We start from the raw sequence: 15,261 nt of genomic DNA on the forward strand, positions 1-15,261 counted from the left end.
TTCACCTTTTGGCTGAAAATGACAAACCAATAGCTTAGCAGCTGTAGATTCTTATAACTGGTAACCGATTCACAAAATATTATCTGAATAATATTAAATCTGTTTCTAACCTGGTAGGGACCCTTATTAATAATAATGAACACATTTTCATTCTATACAAATGTTTTATAAACAGATACTTCACTGTATATAACTTTAGAAATTTATAGCACACAAAATAGTGATACCAGCTGACCCTATAAAAAGCCAAGTAGTGTTAATTCAGCTACAAAAAAAATAAATACAGAACTTATACAAGACTGAGGCAAATTTCCATCAAATTCAACAGACTGCAAAAACAGACAAGCATAAATACTTGCCTCTGTAAATAACTGCATTCCTCATCGCTCTTGGTCTTTCAAGGAGTCTGAAATTAATAATACGCAGAAACACAAAACCATTCTCTAAAATATATTTTTATTAATGTTGGTACAGTAACACTAATTTGAAAAGGAAAAAAAATTCAAAGACAAAACATTTTAGTAAAAAATAACCATTTGCAATAGGTCAGTAAACGAGATTTTGAAAATGAATTTTATTGGAGAGCAAAGGAAAAAATATGCCTCAAATTAATAAAGTAGCTCAATGTTCGAACCAAGCTAAGGAGAATTTTTTTTTAAAAAACCCAATTTCTTAGCAATTAATACAATAGGATAATATTGCAGATAGGTGTTTAGCTATCTTGATTTCTTCACCAACCTCAGTCTAGTACTAGTTATTAGAGTTGTTTCACATCTGGTCAATGAGGGTGACCTCTTTTGCTGGGAATATTGGTATAAATAGGGGGCGTACATAATGTTCTCCTTGTGACATGATAAACGTTGAATAGAACAAGTGTTACACTATTCCGTTCCAGTCCTGCTGAATATCACAATACATAGTGCTTAATCAAAGTATAACAAAGCTATTACTGAAAAAATATATCTGTAAGGCAAAAAAAAAGGTTTTGTTGAAACTCCAATTTCCTATTTTTAACCACAAATAAAAAGATACAGTTCTTTTATCTAGCTAAATTACAGGGTGACTTGGCCTGCCAAATCACAAGACAGGAGCCAATTTCGTCCCAGTGGTGTCCATGACAGGACATTGTAAGGCAGCACGGTGGTTGCTGGGATGAAATCTGGCCCACCTTTCTCACTGAAACACACTCCTCAAACATGGCAGCCTACATCTAGCACGTAACCTGCAGAACCTGAAGGGAAGAACTGTCTAGACTTCAGAGGACTGTGGGCAGAGCTCCTGGAGGCAGTGCACGATGAAACCCAAACCGGCAGACAAGACATGGAAGACACATACAACCATGGAAGACACACAGGTCCAGCTCAGAACCCTGAGGGCCCGCGCGTCTGTGGGCTTTCCAGATCTATGTAAAGCATCAGAGCTGGGAGAAGCTGCTAGATTGGTCCAGTTAAGCCAATAATGAGCCAAATTAGTTTAAGGGTCAAGATGGAAAGAGGAACTGAAGACGCTAGGGCCCTACAGCATCACAATTGGCCAGCCTGATGCAGAATAACTGGTGGAAGTCCACACGGTTTGGGTGTTGCATAGAGCCTGTCACTCATTGCCCCAGTTCAGTGCAATGACATCCCGCGGTCCAAAGCCTTTGCCTCTTAATACATCTGCTGAACACACACAAAGAGGTGTTTATTTGGCTAGAGCATCAGCAGAATTCCTTGAGGAATAGCATTAAACATGCCAATAACAGACGCACCCTGGACTGCACTGTAAAAACAAATTAAGGAGCTCGAGTGGATTCGTAATGTTTCACAGTAGGAAATGCTAGCCATTTCTGACCTTTTTGCTTTGCTTTAAGAGCTGACTTCATTCTGACTAGTTTAAAATATAAAACTGCTTTAGGAGTTGATCCATGGCCTCAGAAATGATCATTTCTATTTCGGTTTATATGGGAAAGCAGAATGTTTTCCATACCGTCCAATTCTGTACATTTCTTAGCAAACATTCCACTGCTTTTGCAGAGGGGTGCGAAGGTCAAACACGTTTCAGGAAGGCAATTCCAGGACAGTAATCTCCAAAGGATTCAAGTCAGTGTTGGCTGATTTCACCTAAACTTAAATACTCTGACATTTTTAAAACTGAACCAAATAATTTTTACTACCTATATTATATGGTTTCTCAATAAATATATATGAACAGTTAGTTTAAATGCTATAGTTTTTAAAACATATCAACCATGAGCCAAAGTTTTTACTATTTAGGCCATATTGGATTTAATGCTGTGGAAAAGCATCAAGGAATACCATATTATATAAATGGGAATTATTCCATTCCGAATCTGAATTGAGTTTGCCACTGCGGTACCAGTCTGAAACATGTAATGCATATGAAGCCTGACCTGACAAACTGCAATTTAATGTTTTAAAATTAGTTTTGTAAAAAAGACTCCCTCAGGTTTTTTCCCCAATATGTACATTCAGACAGGATTGCCTAGATGACCATTAATTGGTCATCTTTATTTTTGTAGTTATTATTATGGCAGTTATTATGACTTTTGAACAAAGGCTGAAAAAATGTTTTAAAAATATCACTACTAAACCTAGGTTAGAACCGACTTTTTCCACAAATAGCATGTTCTTTCTGATAATGTACCTTAGTTATTATTTTACTATTTTCTGCACTGTCCTATGACTGTCACACACTTCAACCTAAAAACTGTATAGTTCAGTATTTATTATTGTCCTTCTAATATTTTGCATACAAGCACAAATGCTGTATTTGGAAAACAAATGTCTTTTTAGTCTGGGGAAAAGACATTGCCAACCCTGACACATGTGTGGCCCAGGGCTACAAAAGGTCTTCAAGGAGATGTGAACAATATTTGGAATTAGAGCTCTCCTACTGGAGAAGAAGAACCTCCAGGAGGTGCGATGGGCACCTTAGGAGAAGACAATTCACTCTTTATTTCCCAATAATTTGATCTGCTGTAGAATACATATAATTCCAAGGAACTGCAAGGAGTTGAAATTCCACGGGTTTCTGCACAAAGGATTGCTTTTGATTGGATGTTTCTCAACAGAGGCCTGATGCAAACTCAGCTCCTGTACCTGGGAGACTGGTGACGACAGTATGGGCAAGCCACTGTGGGCTGCGCTTGAGTTGGTTTCGCCTGGGTTAGCAGCTGAACCCTACGTCAAGAGCCCCCAAGGGTCCTCCCTTGGCACTGCCATCGAAATCCAGCACAAGTGTTCTTTTCTCAACCCAGGAAGAAGAGGTGTGCGAGGGCCGCGGTCATTGACGTCAGGGAGGTTCAGTGGCACTGGGGCGCCCGGACGCGCGGGTCTTCGGCTGACGACTAGCACACAAACTCCTGCCTCATTCGGATGATCTGGAGCAGGGCAGCTTGCACGTCCTCGTCCATGTGGCCCTGCGGGAACAACAAAACAGCCTGAAAACTATCCGCCTCACCACACGGCACAACCTGCCATACAGCCTCGCGGGAGAGGGGAGAGAGCACACAGAAGAGCGGAGGCAGTCAAGCAAACAAGTTTTCAGCCTTTCTTTAACAGTATACGAGTATACGAGGACATGACCTACTCCTGCTTTTCCTTTTTACATAAGGCATGAGTTGTTTTAGAAACGCCAGACCTCAGTGGTGGTTTTTTCGCAGATTAAGTTTCCTCACAGGGCTTCAGTTTGCTGTGAGCCACCTACAACACAGCTCTCTTCCCACCAAGTGGGAAAGCACTTTCAGTTTATAGAAAGAACTGAGAAATATAGGGAAGTGACATATCACCTCCCGTGATGCAATCAAATAAAAAAGTTCTGAAGTGAAAGCATTTTAAAACAATTTCAGAGAATTATAGTAGCACTCTCAGTTTTTACCACTGATACGTAGTCTGTGCATGACGTTACACAAGTTAAAATGCTTCCTTCCTGCATCGAGAGCTCTGAACCCTACCTGGGCCGCGCTGAGGAGGTGTGTCCGATAAATAGAAACCACTTCCCTGTGCCGCCTTTCAGCATCCTGCAGGGGAAGATGAGACATGCCGCCGCGCCGAGTTAGAAAAGGGCTCCAGGCATCACAAAAACAAGCCTGAAATATGTGCTGCCCAGAGAAATGCTGCTATAGACAGATTTTTATTGGCATTTTCTCATCTATTTTCATTTTCCAAAAGCATTAAAGAGGCCATTCACCGACTCAAGTTCAATGACATTATTGTACACAAAAATCACATTTTTGACTTGCACATTTCATAAAAGAGGCCTTCCCCTGTGAAGGCTGCTTGCTTCTAAAATTTTTATATCCCTGTCATTAGGGTACCCAGGTAGAAGCTTTGAGAGAAGCCAGTCAGCTCTGGCAAAGAGTCCCACAGGAATAATCAGTCCCCTGGTACAGACCTTGTGACTGGCAAGCTCTAGACGCGGAACCATGATTTATTACAGTTTGGTAATTGCCTCATTTTCAAAATTCAGAGTAGCAATGTACAGTCATGCAAAAGCCTTGCTGTAGGGGTCATGGACTCGGTAAACTTGCCCGGATCCAGCAGAGAGCCCAAAGAAGAGTACAGTGAACTTGGATGATGCAGGACCTGCTCACAGAATAGCAAGACACACCCAGCGCATCTCACGTAGATCAAAACAGGTCTATTGATTTCGGTTTCAGCTTTCTCTCATAACTATAAATGTCCATTTAAACCTCACAAACACCTATTCATGGAAAATTTGAAACTTTCCTTTTAAAATCATAAAAGGTTCAGTAGTTCTTGATACCCTGCCAGACTTAATCTTGCCTTATTCGGCGTGGCCATCCCTTTCAATTTATTAATGTAGTTGTTGTGGAAGAGTTCATCTATTGCCCGACAGAAAACTGGTTAATATTCATGTAACACCTGGTTTCTATTTTCAAAACCAATATCAAGTCTGACTGCGTTTTACGCATGTTTTAATATTTTCCATGTAACCTGACAGAACATAGAAGTAAATTGAGTCAGTTTGTTATGTGATATCTGTGCTGCCCCATCTGAAAGCCATTTCCCCCCCCCCCCCCCCAAGATCTTTTTTTTTATTTCAGACAGCAAGCAGTAACGACTGGGTGCTTGGAAAATTTACTGACGAAATGAAAGTGAAATCTTAAGCAATTTGCATCAGTGACACTATTAGCTTATTTGGTTTCCTTTGCTGTGCCCAGATTTTAAATATTGAATTAAATGTGTGTGGCGATACCTGTAAAGCTCAGAAAAGTGACAGTTTTGCTCATTTGTAATCATGCTTTTATTCACACTATGCCTTTCTGTTGATTTAAATTAGAGTAAAGGAAGGGTTAGCACGTCCTCGCTTAAATTCATGAGGCTGTGTAACAATTCCCCTACCTGGTACCAAAGCATGACTGGACTTCAAACCAAGAAAGATTATATTAGACGAACAACTGAATTAGACACAGAAACATTTAACAAAATATGAAATCTGTGCATATAGTTCCCCAAGCTCTAAATTAAACTAGGCAAATTCTTCTGTAGGGAAGAAATCGTATTGAGAAATTTTGCTGATAAAATTGGAAAAAATGAAAGTCTTCTGGTTTAACCGCGCATAAAACACTTGCATTGTTTGAACCAGGTACAAAAAAAACTAAGCAGAGATCAAAGCAGGAATGAACAAAAGCGATACCAGAAAAAAAAACCCTGCAAATCTTCTTCACGAAGACCAGGAAAGTTGCTGCAGAACAAGTTGCTTGTGCAGTCCTGAACGGCAAGCTCGTCAATGCATCTTGAAATGTTAAGAAGCTTTTTAGCAATTAACAAGGCAGGCACTTTGCTGAGCCCTGTCTGTTTTCAGCACCTCAGGGTTGTACTTACAGCCAGCTGTTGCTGTAGGCTTTTGATCTGCGCCTGGAGTGTGTCGATCTGCTGCGTCTGCCTCTTGGTGGGCATGTTGGCGGTGTAGGGCCGCATGGCCAGGCTGTTCAGGGCCTGCTTCAGTCTCTCTGCATCATTCAGCAGCTCCGTGATCTGTCACACAGTGTCAGTGCTCATACACCAAATGCAAAAACCAAACGGCACCTACCATTCCAAGCTGATCAGGACGCAAAGGGATAAGACATTTAAAGCATACAGCTATTCCAAATGTGCTGCTGTCCTTGTGCATTGCATTAATGCAACGCCAAGCATAAAAAGAGCAGACAAGTATATTTGTGTCTGCCCTGACACTGAGGCTTTAGTTTATACCATGGACCAAAGATACCCTAATAATCTGGACAATGGCAGGAAGATGAGTACCAACAAAAAAAAAAACACACATTTTGAGACGCCATTCCTCTACATAGTGTCTAATTGAGTAATAGAAAAAAAAAGTTGTATCCTCTAAAATAATAACACGTAAGAATTTTCAACTTCCACAATACCCATTTGCGATGTTTGTTAAAAGAAAACAAGATGTGAAACAGATGGTATTATGAGTTTCTCAGAACGCCGAGAAAAATCAGACATTGAGAATGGCGTGAGTGTAGTAAGTGAGAATCACTTACTACAGTAAATGTAAAAAAACGTAGTAAGCTTGACTTTGTCAGGTTGTTTTACAGCACACTCTGTAAGGGGATGCACTGATTTACCCAGATACACACTTTGGTATCCAATCTCTGATTTATGACTCTTTGCAATTGTGCACTGGTGAAGTGAGGTTTTGTTTACAAAAGCCCCGGGAGAATCATCATTAAGTGTAAAAACAAGGTGCTTTTGTCAGAACCACACAGCGTTTTCCCCATCTTATGGAGAAGGGTGCGATTCCCTCTCCCCTGCAGCTCTATTCAGAACAACTTGTGTCCCCAATAGCGGCACCATCATTCCGCAAATTCAGGATTTATCTGTACTGGATGCAGACTGGTTAACCGGATAATTTAATTTTTTCTTTCTGCAGCCCTTTCATTCCTTTCAATTACGGGGATCATCATTAATATTGCTCTACCTCTTCTCAAGTGCGTTTTGTGGCATAAGGCCCAATTCAGTATCCAGGATCGCTCACGCCTGGACTGAGACATAACGCACGGTCATGACGGGGGGTATGTCCGAGTGCCTGACTGCAGAGAAGCCTGTCCCTATAGTAGTTTCTCAAGCGGGGATCCTGAGACATTACTACAAATTAAATCATCAAATGATAAAATGATTAAATCATTGTTAACCCATTCTAAAACCTTAAAAAGTTAAACATATGAAGAGTAAGTAGAAAAATATCTGTGAATTTTCTTGATATCAAATATAGGCACTTATGCCCACTTACCTTCTTGTCTTTGGCTTCTGTCTGCTCTGAGGACATTTGTATTCTCTTCTGCAGATCTCCAATGGTGGACAAAGACTTGTCATACCTCTCCTTCAGCTCTTTAATCTCCGTCTCGATGGAGTGCCCTCTCTCCTGGAGCCGCTGGTTCTCGGTCCTTGCGCTTGACTCTGCTTCCTGGGCCCGTGCTGCCTCACGGGACAGCTCCTCGTACTTCTCAGCGAGGCCGGACAAGCGCTGGCCCAGGCTGACGACCTCGGCCTCGAGCCTGCGCTTCTCGGACTGCAGCCCCAGCAGCTCCTCAGACCCCTCTGCTCTGAAGTCCTCCACCTCTTTGGCAGTGTTGAGGAGTCTAACCTGCAGGGAGGCAATTTCCTCCATGTGTTCCGAACTCTTCTTTTCCTCCTCTTTCAGAGCTCTTTTCAGTTCGGTCACCTCCCTCTCCAAGGCCTCTTTCACTTGGACGTGCTCTGTGAGAAGCATCGCGTTGGCTCTCTGACTCCGCAGCTCCCTCTCCAGCACGGCGACTTTCTCCAGTTCCTGCCTGTGCGCCTCTTTCGCTCTCGCACACTCTTCCTCAACTTGCTGAATCCTGCTGTTGACCGACTGCTGCATGGCCTCAAACCGCTCCACAAGGATGAAGTCCGTTTCCATTTGCCGCTGCAGTTTCTGAATCTCCAGGTTGCACTGGGCATTCTGTTCTTCCAGCTTTTTCTTTTGTAGAGTCACATCTTTGTACTGCTGTTCAAAATCTCTAAGCTGATGGGTTAGCTCCTGCAGTTTTTCCTTATATGCAAGTTCAATCTCTTGACATTTCTCACTGGTTACATAGCGCGTTTCAACACTCTGCTGCACAGAGACCATCTCTACTTTCAGCTTCTCATTCTCATGTTTAGAGTGTTCTCCTTCCATTTTAGCCTGACTGTACCTTTCCTGCAGCTCTGCTAAATGCTCCTTCATGTCCTTAACTGTTGCATTGAAAGTTTTTTCTTTTTCCTCAATGACGGATATTGGAACAAACTTGGAATGAATAGCTTCCTGTATTGTATCTAATTCTATCTTCTGCTCTTCAAGTTCTTTATGCAGCCTTAACGTTTCCTCCTGGGCAGACTGATAAATACACGCAGCCTCCTTGTTCTTGCACTCAAGTTCGGAAACAGTGCTTTTCAGCGAGTTCTTTATGGCTTCGTGATCTCTGAGGCTAATGTATTCCTTTTCCAACTGTGTCTGAATGACCTGTAGCTTCTCTCTCAACATCACATTTCCTTCTTTCACTTGCTTTAATTCCTCTTGAGCATCTTTGCATTCCTTTACCAACCTGGAAATTTCGCCGTTAGCCTTCTCCAATTCACTGCCTAACTTGCTTTTGCTTTCTTCGTACATTCCCTTTGGCACAAACTCCTCCTGCACTCTCCTTTTCATGGACACATTCTCAGACATCATTTTCTCCAGCTGCTGCTCTTTTTCCTGGTATTTCCTCCGAAACTCCTCAAGCTCTTGCGTCAGATTTCTGTTAAGAGACGACAGCATGCTCACATCCTCCTCAAACTTCTCTGGCGGGACATACCGGGCCTGTAAGTGAGTTATTTTCTCGCACACAGTGTCTTTTTCTGCCTGAAGCGTCTGCATTTGTGCTTCAGTCTGCCTGATCTTCCGCTCTGCTCCTGCCAGCCTGTTGCTAAGCTCCTCGACAGTGCAGTCCAGGGACCTCTTCACTTCCTCGTGTGACTTCAGTGGCACGTACTCAGCTTGAATCTTACTGTTTAAATCCTGCACCTGCTCTCTCAGCTGCTCATTCACCTGCTGGCTCTTCTTGATCTCTTTGATCAGCGTCTGGCTCTTTGCAGTGACCTCCGACAGCTTCCTCTCGAGGCTGGCAGTCTGCTCCTCCTGGGCTGCCCTCAGCCTCTCGTGCTCCTCCCGAGGCACACACCTTGCTGCCTCGGCTCTGTGCTCCTCCAGCTCCCTCTGGAGCTCCGTCGCCTCCTCCAGCACTCTCTCGTAGTCCTCTCTTAGCTCCGACGCCTGCTTCTCCTTCTCATCCACCGCATTCGTCAGGAGATTCTTCATGTTATCAAACTTCTCCGCCGGCACAGCCGAGGCCAGCCTGGCCTCCATCTCCTTCATGCGACCTTCCGCGTCCATCAGCCTGACGGCCGCCTCCTCCCTCTCCTTCCTCGACTTGCTCAGCTCCCTCGTCAGCCTCTCCACGTCCTCCGCCAGCCTCCCTTCACTTTGCTTGTACTCCTCCAGGGCCTTCTCGCTCTGCTTCAGGTGGTTCCTGACCCGGCCCACCTCGGCCGAAGCCCCCTCGTACTTCCCCTTCACCTCCTGCAGCTGCCCCCTCAGCTCCTCCACCATCTGGCTACTGAGGTGCTCCCTGACGGCGACCACGTGGGCCTGCAGCTGCTTCACCTTGGCCTCCGAATCCACCATCCTCTTCTGCACGTCACTCAGGGCCTCCTCCATCTCGCGCACCTGTCTGTCCGAGTCCCGCCTGGTGGCCTCGCAGCTCTCCGCCAGCTCCCGGCACTCCAGGCTCTTGCTGGCCAGCTGGCTCTGCAGGCGTGCATTCTCCTCCGCCGCGGCATCGTGCCTCTTCCGCAGCACGTCGATGTCCTTCCTGAGCGCCTCGCTCTCGCTGGAGAACGCCGGCCCCGGCAGAGACAACTCCAGCGGCCTGGACATAGACCGGGTCGGAGAGGAAGGCTGCAGGATCTACACAGGTACAGGGAGAAACAATCGGTGGTCTTACAAGGTTCTTTTCTTTTTAGGACAGAAGGGAAGTAGTATCATTTATAAAGACGGCTTGACTCAAGAGGACGGGAAAAGGGCATGGATCACAGTTTGGGATTAGCTCCTCTAAGTCTTAGGATAGGAATATTTGAGGTAAATGAAGAACTCGTCAAATGCAGAAACTTACCCAGTTTGCTAGCTTTAATTTTAAATATGTTTGCGAAACAAAAAAAAGCTCAGTCCTGCATAAGAATGATTTTGGGAGCAGGATTACCTGTGCAGAATCAAAGCTGTGAGACTGTTTCACAAGCTTGGGATCTTTCCCTGAAAAATAACAAGCAGCTGCAGTCACAATGAATTCCTGAAACACAACACCAACATAACAAACAACTGAAAATAAAGACACTGCCCACCTTTAATGACGGACTGACCAGAATAGTCGCCCTACAAAATAAAAGCAACGATGATCATTTTGAGAGAAAGCAACAGCAGACCTGGTGTTGTTCTTTTGGCAAACAGAGCGAATAAATCAGCATCAGACCAATCAGTTACTGGGGTTATATAAACACTTTCAGATTCATTGCTTTTATTATTTTATTCTCACGTTTCTGGAAGTACAGATGGGTGGATGGCACAATTTATTTTTACAAGAAATCATAATAATTAGAGCCTTAAACTTTACCACATTTTTCCACAGCTGGACCTTCACAGTTTCCATGGCTTTCACATTCTCCTCCTTCTCCTTTCCTTTCACCATCAGCTTCAGTTGTTCCCTCTGAAAGCCAAGCAGAAGAATAGCATTCACAGACCATTCGCCATCCTGATGCAATCTCAGCGCTAGAACATTAGAATCAATACCTTCATCAGGGACCTCAGTGGGAGAGGGCTTGGAAATATTGCCCCTCGTTTTACTAACACCTTCCTCGTTATCTTCCAGGAGTTGAAATACAATATTGGCAGAGGGTTTCAGATATTCCTTTAAGATCCCAGAGTAACATTATAAGACGGAAACAATAAGCTGGGAGGGAGATTGCTTTTGTGCTGGAGGTCAGTGGGTAGAAAGACATTATTAGTTTTAAAAATGTGTTTTCATAGCTTGTGGGAAGCTGCTGACTGCCCCTGCCTCCCCACCCCCAGTGACAGGCCACCGGGCCAGGCAGCCCGCGGGCTCAGCCTCACACCCTGCGCTGCACAGCCTGTTAATGAGGGGCTTCAGGCCTCCAGGTGCAGCAGACTCATCCATCACAGCAGAAACAATTTCACACTTCAGAATACAGGAGCCGGTTTAAAAAAAGCACAGGCCCTCCTCTTAAAAATTGTAATTAAGACGCTTTCTCTGAAAAGAAAAAACTGCAAAAGGACAAAGAACCAAGGGGTCACTGCTTCATCTACCTGACCCTAATTCCATAATGCAAAAATGCAGACTTAAATTCTATATAGAAACGAGAAAAAATGTAACAAGGAGTAAACGATTTTTAGACATACTTCTTTCCGAAGATCTTCCACTGTTTTCTTCTCCTGAAGAAAAAGAAAAAGATTTATAAGAGGGAAAACATTGGTAAGTCTTGTTTTTCCCTCATTATAACCCTTTTTTTGTGTAACCAATGTAACCTTAACCAGGAGCCCACAAAACCCCACAATTCCAGTTTGAGTTAAACAGCACCACAGGGACTTAAAACATGACCGATCATTCCAACTTACTTTATCTTATATCTGCACAAATAAAAAAATTGTGCTTGACTGCACTGGCTAGGAGTATAATGGAAAACTGTTGCTCAAATAAATGCATGATTTTCAAACTAAAAAAGTGTTTTAAAGGTTCAAGAGCATTATTATTATTATACAGTAATAAAGTTATTGTACCAGGCTTTGAAGAACCTGTATGGCTTTTAGGTTATTTTGTATGTCATATAAGGATATTTTGCTCTTTTTAAACATCAAAGGAAAGTACAGAGATCTAGAAATTCTGGATATCATCAGACATACATTTTTCTGGCTCAAACCCAAAAAACAAATTATTGGGAATTCTTAGAAGGGAAGAAGTCAGCTACCCCTGTTTACCTGTTCAAGCTGCTGTTGCAGTCCACTGACTTTCTCCAGCAGAGTCTTCTGGTCTTGCTGAAACTTTCTTAATGTGTCCTTTAGGTCTTTCTTTTCCTTCTCCAAGCCCTTAATTAAACCACAACAGCACCTCTGCTATTAACATCAAACCGGAGATGAACACATTTTAGATCAGCCTTTTAGCTTTAATGAGTCATGATGAGCACCTGTTTTTTGTCTTTTAAAGATCCCATTCTGAGGGTTGTTCACCATCAAAATAGTGTGCTATTATGTGTTTGAGGCTTATTTTCTGCCATCAGGCTCATTTGAATCCAAAGTCTCTTTAGCAGCTAGAAATTGGAGGCAGGCAATGAATACATACCAAAGCTTTTATACTTCAGAATTCAAAATGCAGCATGAAACAGGTTAGGACTCTTTGTCATTTACTAAAGCATCTAGTTTACATGATGAATTCTACCCTGTAGTTTATGAAACCACAGAATCCCTTCCTCCGTACACTTATCCCCTTCCATCAATCATTACACTAATGATACATGAGCAAAGATTCATCTCTGCTTATTTCCACCGCTGCTGCAACAAAGCTCTACTTAAACAAAAGGAGGCCATTTGGCCCATCTAGTACATCTGGTAGCAGGTAATTGACCAGTGTCAATGGATGGCCTACACATGCATAGATAAGGCACTGGCGCAACTCACTTGAATTATCTGGTCCCGAACATTTACTTCAGCCTCAACAGTCATGTGCTCCACTGACTGCAATAAACAAAAAAGGGTCTGTAAGGAGGAGTGGTGAAAACAGGGACTACTAATGAATTCTTATCAGGAGGCAGCAGTTATGCGTTGACACTAGGTGGCAGCGAAGACCACATCGGCCAGAGCAGAGCAAGCAACAGCAAAATTTCTTCTGTCACATATTAAAAGGTCACCTCTCGGTTTTCTGTGGTTTTTAATAATTAATCCGTTTTTCTTTTTTAGAGAATTAAAAATCACGTCCATATATATTTGAGATATGAGTAGGTCAAAAATAATAATAATAATAGCATGCTGTTGACAGTTTTGAGAGCAGAATTGCACAAACAGAACTTCACTAGTAGAAGTGAAAGGAAATGGCATATTTGCACCAATCTGCACATTTGCCATCTTAGCACATAAATACCAATTCTTGGCTTTGAAATTAAACTTCTCTTTTTTCCCCCTGAGGAGAAGGTCTCATAATTAATCACATTGCAGTTTTAAATTTGAAATGGATCATCACCCTGAGCTGTACAGGTGTTCAGCAAAATCAGCTCACACATACAGAGTACCTTGTCCTGAAAGGCACTTCCTGAGCTCATTTGACATTCACCGAGTTGGCCGATGAGCCCATCATCACAGTGTTGTCTGGCCATTGAACTCATACAACCTAAATTGCTTTTACATAAACTGATCTCAATTGGGTGATCTAATGTTTCCCCTCTGCGCATGCAATACATTCAAGTTGTGATGCAATTTGGCTCAATATGTGCTCTCTTCTGCGGACAGCACTAGATTGGAGCTTTCTATCCTCATGGCAATAAAATTCATTTTGCACAGAGAACAAAGGTCAGTGCTATTAAATATTCATATTCCAGACATCTGTTGAATGCTGGAGATGAGAAATTGGTTTAGGGCATCCAAATGTCCAGTGTATGATGAAATAAATTACCATCAATGACAATTAAGCCCCCTACTGCCCCGTCTTCCTACACTCTTCTGCAATGCACCTACAGATACTAGCACAAATCACCATGAGCTACATAAACGTCAGAATTACGGCTAACTTTGACAAGGCTGTGCTTCAGTTTAGGTTTATCTCCTCCTGGATAATCAAAATGGAGTTTTTCTCCTGTGCAATTTCCATCCCCAGATTAGTTTCAATTTGCATTTCAATTGCTTGAATAATCTTCCTGAGGGACACTTTGACCCCATGGAGGAACACTAGTTCTGAGCTTCAGAATCAACACCTAAACTGCCACCATGACACTGCCATCATTAACACCCCCAAGTCACTTCATCCCTGCTTCTCCTGCCCTGACTTTTAATCACACACAGAAGGCCTGAGGACCCATTTCATACAGAGGTCAAGCAGGATGGCACAATACTGTTCTGTGACAAACTTTTTTTTCAACAAAAAAAGGGGAAACTTGGAAATCATTAAAGCAACACTTCCCACTCTTGCTTTTCAGAAGCTCAGTGCCTTCCATTTCTCTTTACATTTTTTTAATTGAACAAGAATTTGTCAAAAATGGCTCTTACCCTTGAAGTCTATTTAAATGGCTTAAATATACCAGAACACCACACACACACACAATACCAAAGAAACTGGCAAGTTACTATAACATTCAGGACCAATATTCAAGTATTTTGCTCCAGGATTTGGCTTTTTCAAGAATGAAATGTCACTCACTGCCAAGACGCAACATTACCTGATGAAACATCTGTTCTATCTTTGCGGCTTCCTTTGCTAAAAAAAGAAAAAAACAAGTTAGTCGTCATCTTCCAAGTCCATAGATAAGATGTAGGTATTGAACCCAAATGTGTACATGTTGGAGGACAACAAAAGTTCAGAATCTTTTCATGTTGCATCTTCAAAAAACACTTATCTTACATGAACTACATGCTACCAAAGCCATGCGGCTATTTTAGTGGGGACATTACATTATTTGGCAGTGGTTTCATATCTGCAAGCCAGCATCAAAAAGCATTAACTGAGAAATCTACTAATCAAGAATGACAAATTAAGAAAATATATTTGTCTTTATACTTTTTTAGCCTTTCATGCATTTCTTTATACTTTTATATAATGGTGACACGCTTCATACTGTATATATTCTATAATACTCCTAGTTAAATACATTTTGTTTGACTTCAGATAATGGCATTTTCTATGATAACATCTATGGAGTGTACTTCTGACTGAAAGAGAAAATTGCAAGGGAACAGAACACTTAAAATAATGACAAATCACCCTTTTCAGGGCTACGTTCAAGAGAGAATCCACAGGAATTTAACAGATTCAATCAACAAGCATTTGCACTGACTGATTTCAATGTAAGTGACAGTGCTTTTTGCAGTACAACTATAGCAATAGATTTTTGTGATTAACAAAAAACAGGCTTGGAATTTCAATTTGAAAACTTCAAATAATATTCAACAGGGTTACCATAGCAATTGCCGTTACAG

At 42.3% G+C, this 15,261-nt stretch overlaps 1 protein-coding gene across 3 annotated transcripts in view; it reads right to left on the bottom strand.

The window, feature by feature from the left end:
* Window positions 1–437: 437 nt before the first annotated feature.
* Window positions 438–15,261, bottom strand: part of LOC148831367 (uveal autoantigen with coiled-coil domains and ankyrin repeats-like) — a 54,843-nt gene continuing 40,019 nt past the window's right edge. For all 3 annotated transcript variants that reach the window (XM_088921625.1, XM_088921626.1, XM_088921627.1), the window contains 11 exons: window positions 14,505–14,542; window positions 12,757–12,813; window positions 12,061–12,168; window positions 11,485–11,517; window positions 10,682–10,774; window positions 10,413–10,443; window positions 10,274–10,323; window positions 7,267–9,981; window positions 5,850–6,002; window positions 3,956–4,021; window positions 438–3,421 (listed from right to left, as the gene is read on the bottom strand). In XM_088921625.1, the coding sequence (XP_088777751.1) occupies window positions 3,350–3,421; window positions 3,956–4,021; window positions 5,850–6,002; window positions 7,267–9,981; window positions 10,274–10,323; window positions 10,413–10,443; window positions 10,682–10,774; window positions 11,485–11,517; window positions 12,061–12,168; window positions 12,757–12,813; window positions 14,505–14,542 (3,416 nt within the window). In that variant the 3' untranslated portion in view covers window positions 438–3,349. The remainder of the gene's footprint in view (window positions 3,422–3,955; window positions 4,022–5,849; window positions 6,003–7,266; window positions 9,982–10,273; window positions 10,324–10,412; window positions 10,444–10,681; window positions 10,775–11,484; window positions 11,518–12,060; window positions 12,169–12,756; window positions 12,814–14,504; window positions 14,543–15,261) is intronic.

The sequence above is a fragment of the Atractosteus spatula genome, chromosome 7, assembly GCF_055471065.1.
Source record: "Atractosteus spatula isolate fAtrSpa1 chromosome 7, fAtrSpa1.hap1, whole genome shotgun sequence".
In the NCBI taxonomy this organism is placed as follows: Eukaryota; Metazoa; Chordata; class Actinopteri; order Semionotiformes; family Lepisosteidae; genus Atractosteus; species Atractosteus spatula.